Below are 14,439 nucleotides of genomic sequence, written 5' to 3'. Positions count from 1 at the left end.
ACACCTGAGTGTCAGGCGGGGGGAGGACACTGTCAGGAGGCCATCGCCCTAATCGGCTCCCCTCTGTTTTTCCTAGATCCCGCGGCTGCCCAGCCCCAGCCAGAGTAAGTGAACGGCCTTTCTTTGCTTTGATGTGTCCTAAAATGGTGTTAAAAGGGAGGCCTGGGCACAGGGGAGGAGGGGGGTGTGGGACTGAGAAGTAACCTGGGAGACTTCACTGACCGAGAGAGAAACAGGGTTCTCAGGAGGAACGCTAAAAGAGCTATGGTTTCCCTCGCCTGCTTACCCACCAGCCGGGCGGCCCTGGGCACGTCTCTGTGGGCCTCAGTTTCCCTGTCTGTAGAATTTGGGTGTTGGAATAAAGGGTCCTGCCAGCTGGAGATTTCTGGTTCTGATTCTGATGCCCAGAGAGAGAGGACATCAATTATGCATCCGGTGATCTTGGGCAGAGCCAGTTGTCCTTATCACCGAATGGGGGTAGTGATGTGGGATTGTGCTTCATGTTCCTCCTTCACGGGTTCCTTGTACTCTACTACTGGCTTGGCTGTGACCTTGACCAGTGGCTGCTCTTTGTCTGCTGTGTCCTCCCTGGGAAGAGGAAGGGATGGAGTCCAGCTCTGACATTCTGTTCTTATTTTTAAAATTTATTTTCTGTTCTGAAGTAGCAAACAGCAAGGAACCAATCTTCCTCCCTCCCTCCTTCCTTCCTTCCTTCCTTCCTTCCTTCCTTCCTTCCTTCCTTCCTTCCTTCCTTCCTTCCTTCCTTCCTTCCTTCCTTCCTTCTTTCCTTTTTTCCTTCTTTCCTTTTTTCCTTCCTTCCTTCCTTCCTTCCTTCCTTCCTTCCTTCCTTCCTTCCTTCCTTCCTTCCTTCCTTCCTTTTCCTTCCTTCCTTCCTTCCCTCCCTCCCTCCCTCCCTCCTTCCTTCCTTCCTTCCTTTTTTCCTTCCTTCCTTCCTTCCCTTTCTGCCTTCTTTCCTCCCTTTCTTCCTTCCTTTTCTCCCTCATCTTCTCTCTCTTTCTTTCTTTTCCCCAGCCCTTCAAAAACTTAGAAACTAAAAGAGAAAAAACCCTTTGTAACAAATACACATAATTAAGTAAAATGAATTCCACTAATATCCATGTGTGAAAATGTACGTTTTATTCTGCAAGTCAGTTCCAAAATCTCTGTCAAGGGCTGTGTAACATGCCTTGTAAGTGGTCCTCTGTGTCTCCGTTAGTCATTGAATTGATTTTTCAGCCTTTCAGAGATTTGTTTACAGTATTGTTTTTATGTAAATTATTCTCTGGGTCTGGATCATTCATTTTGCATCTGTTAATACAAGTCTGACATTCTATATTCTAGTCTCTTTCAACTCTGGAGTTTTTTCCCTGAGATCCCTCCCAGTTCTGACATCCTAAGTTGTAAAGACTCTTCTAGATCTGACATTCTATATTTTTGCGTCTCTTCAAGCTCTGACATTTTACATTCTAAGGTATTTACAAACATTGACATTTTGGATTCTAAGGTCTCTTCTAGATTGATGTTTCATGTTGTTAGTTTCCCCTCTATCGCTAACATTTTATATTCTAAACTCTGATACTCTCTGTTGTAAGGTTCCTCCCAGAAATGACCTATATTCTGAGTCCCTTTTAGCTTTAAAGTTCTGTGTTCTAAGGACCCTTCTAGTTTACTTTCTCCAAATATTCATATACTTCCATAACCTTCTATGTTTTAAATTCCTCCCAAACCCGATGTTCTGGGTTCTAAGCTCTCTTTTAGCTCTCATATTCTAAATCTATAATTTCATTGCCATGTGTGTAAAGTACCAAGAGTCTGGATTTCCAGAACCCCAACACTGACTTTGGTGATGATATAGAATGAATTTCAATTTTTCTTCTGATAAAAAGTCAGCTAGGGGAATCTAGGTATCACAGTGGATTGAAAGAATACTGGCCTTGGGGTCAGGAGAACCTGTGGTCAAATCTGGCCTTAGGCACTTGACACTAGCTATGTGATCTTGAGCAAATCATTTAGCATGGATTTTATCATTAAACCTCAATTAAACAAAAAAAAATTACCAAGTCTATGAGTGACTCAAGGGTGTAACTCTCCAGCTCAAAATCTATGCTCTAAGGATACTAAAGTATTTTTTTTTTTGAAGGAGCTTATATGCTCTGACTCCTACTCTTACATGAAATTAAGTTTTATTTTGCTCCAGAAAAAACTAAATTAGGAAGAAAGCTAGAATTTTCAGTGACTCTCTATTTATTTATTCTAGAATAATAATAGTGTTTATATGGGGCAGCTATTTGGCACAGTGGTTAGAGCTCTGGGTTTACAATTAGGATGACTCATTTTCATGAGTTTAAATATGGCCTGAGACATTTACTAGTTGTGTGACCCTGAGTAAGTAATTTGACCTTGTTTGCCTCAGTTTTTTCATCTGTAAAATGAGCTGGAGAAGGGAATGGCAAACCACTGCAGTATCTTTGCAATGAAAACCCCAAATGGGGTCATGAAGAGTGGGATGTGACTGAAAAACAACTGAACAACAGTATTTATGTGGTGCTTTAATATTTTGCTAAGTCCTTTACAAATATTGTTACATTTGATCCTTCTAACAATCCTGGGAAATGCTATTATGATTTCCATTTTTACAAAGGAGGAAACTGAGGCACAGAGTGCTAAAGTACCTTGTCTAGAGTCATACAGCAGGATTCAGATTCAGAACTCGGGTCTTCCTGATTGCAAGCTACTTTGGCCCCTAGAAGTTTCAAATACAAACTCCTCAAAATTCCCTCTGGGCTCAGTTCTGTGAGGAGCCTTTCCTTACCTTGCTGATTGCTAGTGTTCTCCCCTATCTGCAGATATCTTCCATTTATGTGTAAATATTTTTTTCTTCCTTCTCGTGGACAGAATCTTAGTTTCTGGAGAGCAGAGACCATTTTTATATTTAAAACACTAGGTGCTTCATAAATGCTGGTTGAAATAGCAAGGAAGCCAAAGAGAGTCAGACATTCTGGGTTCAAATCCAGACTTTGACACTTATTATCTATATGACTTCAGGAAAAGCTAATTAACTTCCTTTGGCTTCAGTTATTTCATGTGTAAGATAACAGGGCCCTTTTCAGTTCTAGATGTATGGACCTCCAGTTCTAAGTTGAACTTCATGGAGGAACCTGTATCCAAGTTTAAGGGATTGAGTCAGGCTGGGCTGAAGTGAGGAAGATACTTCGGAAGATTCTCCACTAAACTTTTCCCCAAGAAGAGATTGCCTCCGACCTTTGCTCTGTGAGAAAATTGGAAGTGTCCCAGACTAGGACCTTAAGAATAGGGATCTGCTCGGATTTGTGGGATGTTTACTGGTCAGGCTTGTGAGATGGTATGCATGGGAGGCAAGTTTTAGAGAAGGATGAAGATTCAGCTAGATGTGCCATAGTGCATAAAGTACTGGACCTGGATTCAGGAACAATTATCTTCCTAGGTTCAAATATCGTCTCAGTCACTTAATAGCTATATTACCTCGGTCAAGTCACTTAATCCTGTTTGCCTCAGTTTCCTCATCTGTAAAACGAGTTGGAGAAGGAAATGGCAAACCTCTCCGGTATCTCTGCCAAGAAAACCCCAAATGGGTCATGAAGAGTAGGACACAGCTGAAAAATGAAATAAAATTCTGACAAAATGATTACTAGTTATCCAAAAATGGAAAAAGAAGGGAGACAGAAAAGACCAAAATGAACCACATAGTAGCCACATAGGAAATCTCTGATATAGAAAAGGGATGAGATTTCTTCCACTTGGCTCTGAGGGCAGAAACACTGAGAGTGTTACGGGGAGCCAGATTTCAGATCAACTTCCTAACCATTTTAGCTGTCCCCAGTGGAATATGGTGTCTTGTGGAGTAGTGAGGCCTTCATTAGAGGCCTTCAGGCAGAGGCTAGATTTTGATTCTAAGGGATTTTGTAGATCAGATAAATGGTTTGTTTTTGTCATTTGAGATTCCTTATAACTTCATGAGATTCTGAATTTTCTTAGACTGATAACAACTTGCTTATCTGTGAGCTGTTCCCTCTTAATCCCAATGATTACTTTTGAGAAAGACTCTGATTTTTTCCTTTTCTTCCCTCTCCCCACCTCCTTTGGGTTATTTGACCCTCATGCCTCTGTGACAAGCAGGAGGATATGGCCAAACCAAAGTGTCCTTGTTTTATAGAATGGTCACCATTGTCCAGGTTGCAGTTTCTGTATGTGAGTGATTAGGAAGAGTTTGGTTGGTAAGGAACAATTTCCTGGGGTGAGGAAGGGACTTAAATTTAAAAAGATGCTATTTGTGGTTCTAGCTCTGTCACAGGTGAACTCTAGAACCTGTGACCAGGTAGTTAACTGAACTGGGTCTCAATTTCCCTATCTGCAACGTGGAAACAATAGTGTCCTCCCTTTATATTGTATTGCCCCATGGGGCCCTTCCCAGGGTGGGGCTGGGGCTTAAGGGTTTGATGGAGAATGTGGCTCGGCCGGGTTCAGGGTGCTGGCTGAACCCACTTGTGTTCTGCAATGGGAAGGGAGGGAGCAATGATGGGGAGGACCTTGCGAATGTGGCTGGAGCTGGGTGGATCTGGTGATAGGGGCCAGAGGCAGAAGGTGCTGTCAGAGACAAACCTCCAGACTGACAAGAGAGCAGAACAGGCACAAAGGAAAATCCAGAGTTCAACACAGAGAGCTGACTCGGGACTAAACCAGACAAGGTACCTAGTGCCCCTTGACTTTTGCATGAGTGTGTGTGTGTGTGTGTGTGTCTGTGTGTCCCCTCTAAGTGTGACTGACCACCCAATGCCCACTCTGCCAGCTGGGGAATTCCCTGCTTCTTTATTGTCCTCCCTTCCTTTCAATCACCTGGAGCTTTCCAATCCCCTTCTCTGCTGTGAAACTCCATAGGGAAACTCTATGATCAACTGTTTGAAGCATCATCGTGAGGGATGTAGTGTGTTGAACCTGGGTCAGGAGGATGGATTCATATCCTATGTCAGACACTTAATTGCTGTGTGAACTTGACTTTCTTAAGACTCAATTTCTGCCTCAGTAAAATAGGCATTTTATAGCTTCTAGTAGTAGCTGAATTCTAGAATTGTTGTGAGGGTAAATGGAGATAATATATAAAGTGCTTAACACACTTTGAGGCACTTAGCACAAGTATCTTTGTCCACAGGTAACCTTTTCCCCTTCATTCCCCCTGCCTGATAGTGCCCTGTCCTGACCCCCAAAAAGACTACCTTTATTTATGTGTTTCATTTATATATTTATATACATGCTTCTATTTGTACATGTTGTCTCCTCAGATGTGCAGAAATTGGTTCTCAGCATCTAAGAAAGTGTTAGACACTTAGTAGAACGCTTGCTGGTTATTTAATTGCAGTTACAATTGTCAGGACAAATGAGAGTTTACAGGTGTTAGGAATTCCTTGGATACTAGTTAATTTTTAACAAGTTGGCATTGGAATTATTTATTCTAGTTGATCATCCTAAAAACAGTGGGATTCATCGTTTTCTGCTGTTAAGATCAGACCGTTAGATCTAGAAAGAGACCTTGGAGGTTATTTAATCTAATTCTCTCATTTCACAGATGAAAAAACTGAGACCAAGACAGATTCACTGACTTGGGTTATTCCAGAAGGTTGTATTCTATATGTAGATACACCCTAATTGGATGATAATAGTAATAGCTAAGATTTCTGTAGGGCTTTGTGGGCTCCAAAGTTGTTTAGGATGTCTAGTTATAGTATGTTACTATAAAAGAAACTGAGTTCTGCCTCAGAAGCGGCCATGGCCCCTTCTAATGAAGAGGACCTCAGATCTTCCTCACAATCTGAGATGCCCTCTTCCTCCAAGACCTCATAAGATTTTATAGTGTGCGATCCCCAGTCAATCCAAACAAAGCAAACTATAAATACAGAATCTCATTGGTTGATCATCCTTACCCTTGAGCATTCAGGAGGATCTACACAAAATACAGAATTCCATTGGTTGACAAATGGGCTGATGAATAGAACTTGACAGATCTGTTAATAATTTTTTAGAGATATTACCAAGGTAATGAGTTGACCCACGGGCTGGACTGATAAACAGATATCAAAACATGCACATGGGCTAATCATAGCTTTGGGTGAACTTAGTTACTGAGGATCACATATCCTAGACGGAGATGAAAAAAAGTTCAATGGTTAACATTGTATGGAAATCTCATACCATAATGTTTTCTCAGCCTTGTTTGCAATTGCGTATTGTTGGGGAAAAAATCATGTTCTTAGGTCGGCTCTAAAAGGGCTTCTTCCTTTTGGAACTGCTTTTCAGGTTTTAATACTCAATATAAAATTGAGCTATAAAAAGAACATTATATTAAGAAATCATAATTCTCCTGAAACTTTCAAGTATTTCAATTGTTACATCAGTAAGGGTTGAACTGGGAAATGAGTCTGTGTCCCTCTCAATATTATTAGATAGCTGTTTCAAACAAATTTGTACATGTAAAATTCTTAATCCAATTTAAAAATTATGTTACTTTCTTCACTAATTCATTTTTGTGAGGATATTATTATCTTTTTAATATTATGGTCTCTATTATTTGTGATTCAAATGATAATCCAAATGATCCCTCACTATAGTAGAATTATACTAGCCTATGTTACTTAAAAAGAAATCACCAATAGGGTTTGTCTCTTTTATACTTGCCCTTATCACTGGAATTTGCTATGTGATGAGAAATGAAAAGATATAGGAGCTTTAGTTCTATTTGATTTCAGGTCTGTGTCATAGGCAGCCACTTGTAAAACAGGATATCAGAGCCCAGGCTCAGAATTACCTTGGTAGGAAAATGTCTTGATAACCAACATGGGAATAGATCAAGAGTGTCCCAACTTAATCTTCTTCTTCTTCTTTTTATTATAGCTTTTTATTTACAAGTTATATGCATGGGTAATTTTTCAGCATTGACAATTGCCAAACTTTTTGTTCCCTTTTTCCCCTCCTTCCTCCCACTTCCTCCTTAGATGGCAGGTAGACCAATACATGTTAAATATATTAAAGTATAAATTAAATACAAAATAAGTATATATGTCCAAACCATTATTTTTCCAGCTTAATCTTCACAGGGGGTTCCCTCAATTTTCCCAGGAATATACATTTACCTGCGATGGTCATCAGACTAAAGGATCACATAGTGTTTCCTTTGAATCATGTAATAATGTCCTTAAGAGAGGTCAGATAGCGATACCTGAATTCAAGATTTAGAATAGCAGCAAATTAAATTTCAACCCAATCAATTACTGATTTAAAATTACCATTGATTGAGGGCTTAAAATCTCTCTCTCTGTCTGTCTGTCTCTCTCTTTCTGTCTGTCTGTCTTTCTCTCTTTCCCAATAAGGGTTCATTGTTTTTAGTTAGCTCATGTTAAAAATTCATGGTGACACTCCCAGCTTCCTATTACTGAATAACAGACCCCACCCCCACCCCAAGGAACTTACATTCTACTTATCTGTTCTATACAAATTGAGCTTGAAGGAGGGAGTAGGACTTGAATTGATTGAGGGGTCAGGAAAGAAGGAGTTGGGCCAGTTCATTGGCCAACCTGAAATGACTAGCTAAATGTAGGGTTGGGATGTGATGGTGAGGTTTGGTCAGTAGGTTTTATTGACATTCATGGGGAAGGAAGTTGGTTGAGTAATGTTTTGCTGGGGCTCTGCTTACCTGTGTCATCAAAAGGCCTCGAGCTACCACAGCTATTTTGGGCACATGGGACTGATGTTGATATAATGGGTTGTGACAAGATGTGGGAGTGATGACAGTGTTGACCCTGATGATCATGATGAGCAAAGAAGATCGTGGGGTATGTGACCTCATACCCAGGGAGTGAAGAATGATTCTCAGACACAGCCATTGATAAGAGCTTGTTTAGGATCTTAGATGGCAATGAGAGGAATAATATTAACTCCTAGTTTCTCTAGTACTTTAAAGTTTGAAAAGTGCTTTTATTAAAACGCTGAGAGTTAAATAGGATGAATATTATTATCCCTATTTTACAGAAAAGTGATGTGATTTTCATAAATAGGAGCATAGGATTTAAAAATGTTTTAAATATTTAAATTGTAAGAGACCTTGGAAATTATTTGGTCTAGAAGTTCTTAATCTGAGATTCATGGAAATTTTAGTGGATTCTGAAAAGGATACATTACAATTTTCACTATCCATTAACTGAAACATAGTATTCCTTTCAATTAGGAATCTAACATCCTGAAAAAGTATCCACAGGCTTTCACCAGACTGTCATAGGAATCCATCCCTACAAGGATTAAGAACCCCTGACATAGGGCAACCTAATTCTCATTTAAAGATGAGGAAACTGAGACCCAGACAAATGGAGTGACTTTTACAGTTCACACAGCTAAGAAATACGTGAAGCAAAATGGGAACCTGGCTCTGTAGACACTAAGTTCATTGTTCTTTCTGATGTAACTGGCTATATCACGTTTACTTCTCCCTCACTAAACATTTATTGGGTAGTTAATGTGTGCGGGCTATAATATTGGGCTTTAGGGGTATAAAATTATAAGGGACATTGTCCTTCCCCTCTATGGCCTCACAGACTCTAATGGGTCTCCCTGTCTCCAATTCTTCGATTGACAAATCCATTTGGACTGATCCATCCAAGTAATCTTCCCAAAGAATAGGTCTGACCTTTAGTATTGGAAAGACTACCACATGGAAGAGGGTTTGAAGCTATTGTCTGTCCCACAGGGCAGAATCAGGAGCAATGAATGGATATTGAAGAGAGGCAAATTTAAGCTTGATGTTAGGAACATTCTAATAGAGCTGTCCAAAGTGGGGAATGAATTTGCCTTGGAAAGGAGGGACTCCCCCACTTCAGGCAGATTTTGAGTGCTCACTTGGTAGGGCTATTTTTGATGGGGACTTTAATTTGGGTCAGGGTTGCGTTGGATGGTCACTGAGATCTCTTCCAGTGCAGAGATTCTGTATTTCTGATTTTGTGACTATGTCTTTCCCCTGCTCCACTGAGGTGGCTCCCCATTGCCTTTTAAATTTCTCAGCCTGGCATTTAAAACTCTAAGTAGTCTTCTTCTTCTTCTTTTTTTTTTATTAGCTATTTCTTAAACTCAACATTCCTGCTGTCTCCATTAATTCATTTGAGATGAGTTTAAAGGTTCTTTCATGCTTTGAGATGCTATGATTCTTAGTGGACTGAAATGAACCATAGAATCACAGAAGTTCTGAGAGGAAAGCAACCTCAGTCGCTATTTAATCCAGCTGATACACAGAATATAATATACAAAACAAGTGGTTATCCAGTCTCTACTTGAAGACTTCCAAGGTGAAGGAGACCACCATGTTTCTAGGTGGCCCGTTCTACTCTTGTACTGCTATCATTGTCAGGAAGCCTTTCCTGACATTTTGTCTCAGTTTGCCCTTTCTACCATTGCCCCTCTGGGTAGCCTGGTGGTGAAATGGATGGCATGCTGGGCCTAGAATCAAGAAAACCTAAGTTCAAATCTAGCCCCAAATACTTACTAGCTGGGGTAGTCACTTAACACTACTTGCCTCAAGTTTCCTCATCCATAAAATGAGCTGAAGAAGGAAATGGTAGCAAAGATGCCACAAAAATCCCAAAGGGGGTCACGAGTCATGATTGAAATGACTCAAAAGCAAAAGCCATTGCCCTATAAGGTTTTGTCTTCTCCTTCCTGTGATGGTTCTTGAGATATTTGAGAAGATACCATTTCCCTCCTGATTCTTTTCTATGTAAACATATCCATTCTTTCTTCATCTCTGTTACTCAGAATCATTATTTTCCTTTAAGGCTTAACAATGAAACCTTCCTGGATTTTTTCCCCATCCCTCATTTTAGAATCATTTTCTCAGTTTCTCTTAGACTCTACTTACTGCTGTATGTATTGTTTTCTTAGGGGAATGTAAACTCCTTGAAGGCAGGGATGGTTTAGATTTTGATTCTGTATTCCCAGTGCCTAGCAACAGTACCAGGGAAAGGAGGAGGAACTTCACTATGTTTATGAATTGAAGAGGCAAGGCTGAGAGCTGTGCTGAGGTCACCAACAATACCAGAGCTGCTCATTAGTAAAATGGGGATGATAACAGCATTTATCTCCCAGGATTATCTGAACGGTGCATACTGTGAATGGCATAAGAGTTCATCCTTAGTGTAATTATCACTAATTAGTGATTACTAATTGGCATTAGACAGATCACAGTAAGTAGAGCAAGAAGTGGCCTAGTCTTTACCATTTTGAAGAGGAGTAGCTTCTTTCAAAGAGGGCACCCAGTAACTTTCCTGAAGATTTGTAGATAGAATAAAAAGTAGGAAGAATACACTGGCTGTGAAGTCAAGGCCCTTGGATTCAGATCTAATGATGCTTCTTAAAACTAAAAACTTAAAATTAAAAAAATTAATAATTCACTCAAACTTCCTGGAACTCAGTTTTTCCTCAATAAAAATGAGGTTAGACTAGGGGCCTTTGAAGCCTTTCCTAACTCTCTACTTGTGATCCTAAGTATTGAAGGACAGCTTGGAGTGGTAAATAGAGAGCTGGACTTGAGTCCAGAGAGTAGTAAATAAAGAGCTGGACTGGGGTCCAGAGGATATGAGGTTTGACCCATTGACTTGGACAAGTCACTTTACCTCTAAAACCAGAAATCTCTCAGAGAAGGTATAGACCTCAGTGGGTGGAGACTGTTTCCTCATTGGGGCATTCTTTATACTAGTGAAATCACAGATCCAGTCCCTATTTCTATGATCCCAGTATTGGAGGCAAAACCAGAACCAAATAAAATACTACTTTTCTATCCCATGAAGGGCACTGCTTTCTTACAGGACAATCTTTATTGCAGGGTTTGACAGCAGGAGACAAGAGTTTCTGTCCTTTCTTGGCTAACTACAAGCTGTGTGACTCTAGACCAACCTCTTACTCATCCTCAGTGTTCTCATCTAAAAAATAGGGATAATCATCCTTGTGCTACCTACCTTGTATGGAGAAGGAGCTGAAGGAACTTAACAGGAAACATGATGCAGGAAGAAGAGTCAAGAACTTTCCCATTGAAATTGGAGGCTTGAGACGTGAGTTTGAATTTGACTAGAGACAGAGAGTGACAGTGGAAAGGAGAAATCTGGCTTTGGAGCAAGAGACCCAAGGTGCTGACCCTGCCAGGGCCATTGACACCTGGGTACACTGTCTATCCCTCTGGGCTTCTTTTCTTCATCTTATCAAATGAAAAAGTTAGATTAGATGGCCTTTAACTTCTATGGTTTGTTGTGTTGGGCACAGTACCTGGAACTTAAAAAATGTCTATGGAAGCATGGCCCACCCTATTTTTGGGTCAAATCAATCACAGCCTCAGATGTCATTTTTGTCATTAGACTACTTTTGGTGTCCTATAGAACCCTCTGCCTTGTCACTCGTATTAAAGAGTTGCTCTGACTGTCAGATGGATCCTTGACTATGGAGGGTCTTAGATCCAATTTATTGGTATTTGCTAGTCAGACTAATAAAATGGACCTTGTTTAAGAAAAAATGTTTATCGAATGAATGAATGAATCTGCCATTTTAGCATAGCCTACCCTCCATCTTTGGGCCAGATCAATCACAGCCTCAGATGTCATTTTTGTCATTAGACTATTTTTGGTGTCCTGTACTACCGTCTGCCTTGTCAACTGTGTAAATGAGTTACTCTGACTGTAAGATGGATCCTTGACTACTGAAGGATCTTGGATCTGATTTGTTGGTTTTTGCTAGTCATACTAATAAAATTGGTCTTGCTCAAGAAACATATTTATTGAATGAATGATTGAATCTGTCACTTAAACTACCATATGACTCTGGACAAGTTATTTTTCCCTGTTTGGGCCTCCAGATCTCTGCCAGCTCGACAGCAATGATCTTATAGAAAGTTGAGGAGTTACTATGTTTATGATTACTCTTTTGATTAATAATTATCTTGTGCACAGCTCTATGTTGTAAAGTTTTTCCTTGTGATGGAGACAAAATTTGCTTTTCCATATGACTAAGTAACTTGTCTGCCTCAGTTTCTTCATTGGTAAAAATGGGATAATAACACCTACACCCAGAGAGTTAAGATATTATTAGTATATTGAGAGATGTGCCCTAAAGTCACTCAGGTGTAAAAAGCCTAGGCAGGACTGGCACCTGCAAGGATCCAGTGAGGTAATAGCGAAAAGCACTTAGCACAGTGCCTGGCCCATAGTAGATGTTCAAAAAGTGTGCTTTTCCTTTGGTTCCCTTCTCTTCAACCACACAGGCCAAAGAAAGTCAGCATTGCTAAATGCAGTCTCCTTTCAGTAATCAAAGGTTTCTACATTCCATGGTCATCTGTATGTACTCCCGAATCAACTGCGGACAGTGACTGGGTGAACTCCACTTCAGGTCAAGGACAGTAAACAGTTCCTCTCCCCTGAGTGGTGATCCAGATCTCCAAGAAGTAGGCCAGGGAAAACTCTCACTCCCTAGTAAATCTCTGCCCTGATATCTTGGGATGGAACCCAGGGAAGCTGCCTCAGCTATCCTGAGAAACATTCTAATATTCCATGTCCTAAGGCCCCCCTCAGCTCTGACATCCTGTGTCCTAAGGCCTCCCCCCCAGATCTGACATCCCATGTTCTAAGGACCCGCCAAGCTCTGACAGAAAGGGCATCTTTTCCCAAGAGCCTCATTAAAATGAGTAGACAGAAACTCTGCAAGGAGCTGAAGTGGGCTTCAAATCTGGGCGCTCTGTTTCCACAAGCCTGCACTTTGTCTCCCTTCCTGGCCCCGGTTCTGGGGCTCGGCCCTGTTCTGGCCTCCTGAGGCCCAGGGCCCAGCAGAGGGGAGTGTCTGTTCCATCCATCCCCTCTTTCCCAAGCAGCCCAAGGCGGCCCTTCTGGCCAGTCCCTGAGGGCCTTGGCTGCAGACACTGACCACAGGCTGCTTTTTTGCAGTCAGATTGCAGGTCTAGCCTGCTCTGGGCGCCAGACTGAGGCAGCTGGCCTAGCCCTGTTCCTGACATCACCTGTGGCTACAAACATCTCCTTGGGACTGGCCAGGCATTTCCTGGGCTGGGAGAGTGACCGGGCCTTCTGCGAGACCCTGCTGTGGCCGGCCCCGGGTCTTTCCCCTTGCTCACTCATAGAAGCCTACTCAGTTCCATAAATGTGTATTGAGGACCTGCTGGGTGTCTGTGCAAAGCACTATGGGGGTATCAAGGTCTCTGCTCTCAAGGAGGGAGTTTGTAGGTTAACCAGGGAGCTAAGACAGGGATATGTCATTCTCATAGGATGTGAAAAGACATGATGGGAATCTAGTATGTGAATGGGAGGGAACCTTAGAACACAGGATTTTAGAGCATCATGGAGCTCTAATTCATGATCCCTGAATTTGGGAATGAGAATGGAGAAGAATGGAATATAAACATTTATTAAGTGCCTACTATGGGCCAGGAATTTTTACAATTATTATCTCATTTGATCCCTACAACAATCCATTGGGATAGATGCTATTATTATTCCCATTTTATAGTTGAAGAAACTGAGACAGACAGTGCTTGTCCTGAGTCACACAGCTATGAACTGTCTGAGACTGGATTTGAACTATGAGCCTTCTGACTCTTAAGTTCAGAGTTTTGTCCATTGGCTAACATTGTCTTAACTGCTTAGGTGGGTTAAAGACAGGAGAACTGAATTCAGATCTGCCACAACACCAGCGAGCCGGGGAGGGGGAGGTGGAGGGAGGGAGGAGGGGGGGTTTACAGAAAAATTCATTTAACCTCTGAGATAATAAACTATAGAACTGTTGCTGTCTATTTCTGTGGAGATCCCACACTGAAGTTTTGATTTGCTCTAGAACGTTAGCGCTTTGGAGGACTACAAGAACAGATCATTGGATTCCTTGTTAATGGGCCTGGTCTCAAGTGGCAATTCTGCTTATATATAGCACAGAGCCAAAGAACTGGTCCCTTTGGCCCCACCAGGTCTGGTTGTGGGAGATCTGTGGGCAAAGGAAGAGGGATGAATAGCCTGCAACCTAGAGATGGAATGGTCAGTGCTTTCTTTCCAGGAGGGTCCACTTTTCTGTAGAGGCCGCTGGGCGGTGCTGGTTCTGGAGTCAGAAAAACCTGAATTCAAATCCAGCTCCAGACATTTCCTGGCTGTGTGTGACTCTGAGCAGGTCACTTAATCCCCAACCTGCCCTCCTTCCCTCCTCCTCTTCAACCTAATTCGGAAGCATTTACTAACCCCAGGAGTCTTCTTTTCCCTTTTTGTAATTCCCACCAAATTTACTTCTGGCTTCCATACAAGCAGTAGACGAGTCACTTCCTTGCTTAGCTGTGTTGGCTGTTTGCCAGACTTGGGATTTGCTGCTGCTAGCCAGTACTTGGATGGCTCCTCC

The 14,439-nt window shown here is 41.5% G+C and overlaps 1 protein-coding gene and 1 long non-coding RNA gene across 4 annotated transcripts in view; one reads left to right on the top strand and one right to left on the bottom strand.

The window, feature by feature from the left end:
- ARHGEF10L (Rho guanine nucleotide exchange factor 10 like) overlaps positions 1–14,439 on the top strand; it is a 221,426-nt gene that overhangs the window by 55,827 nt on the left and 151,160 nt on the right. For all 3 annotated transcript variants that reach the window (XM_051988406.1, XM_051988404.1, XM_051988402.1), the window contains exon 4: positions 77–104. In XM_051988406.1, the coding sequence (XP_051844366.1) occupies positions 77–104 (28 nt within the window). The remainder of the gene's footprint in view (positions 1–76; positions 105–14,439) is intronic.
- Positions 1–14,439, bottom strand: part of LOC127555806 (uncharacterized) — a 583,775-nt gene that overhangs the window by 455,873 nt on the left and 113,463 nt on the right. The window lies entirely within an intron of this gene.

The sequence above is a fragment of the Antechinus flavipes genome, chromosome 3 (genome assembly GCF_016432865.1).
Source record: "Antechinus flavipes isolate AdamAnt ecotype Samford, QLD, Australia chromosome 3, AdamAnt_v2, whole genome shotgun sequence".
Taxonomy (NCBI): domain Eukaryota; kingdom Metazoa; phylum Chordata; class Mammalia; order Dasyuromorphia; family Dasyuridae; genus Antechinus; species Antechinus flavipes.
Note: the sequence above shows the minus strand (reverse complement) of the source record. Positions and strands in the feature narration are given on the sequence as shown.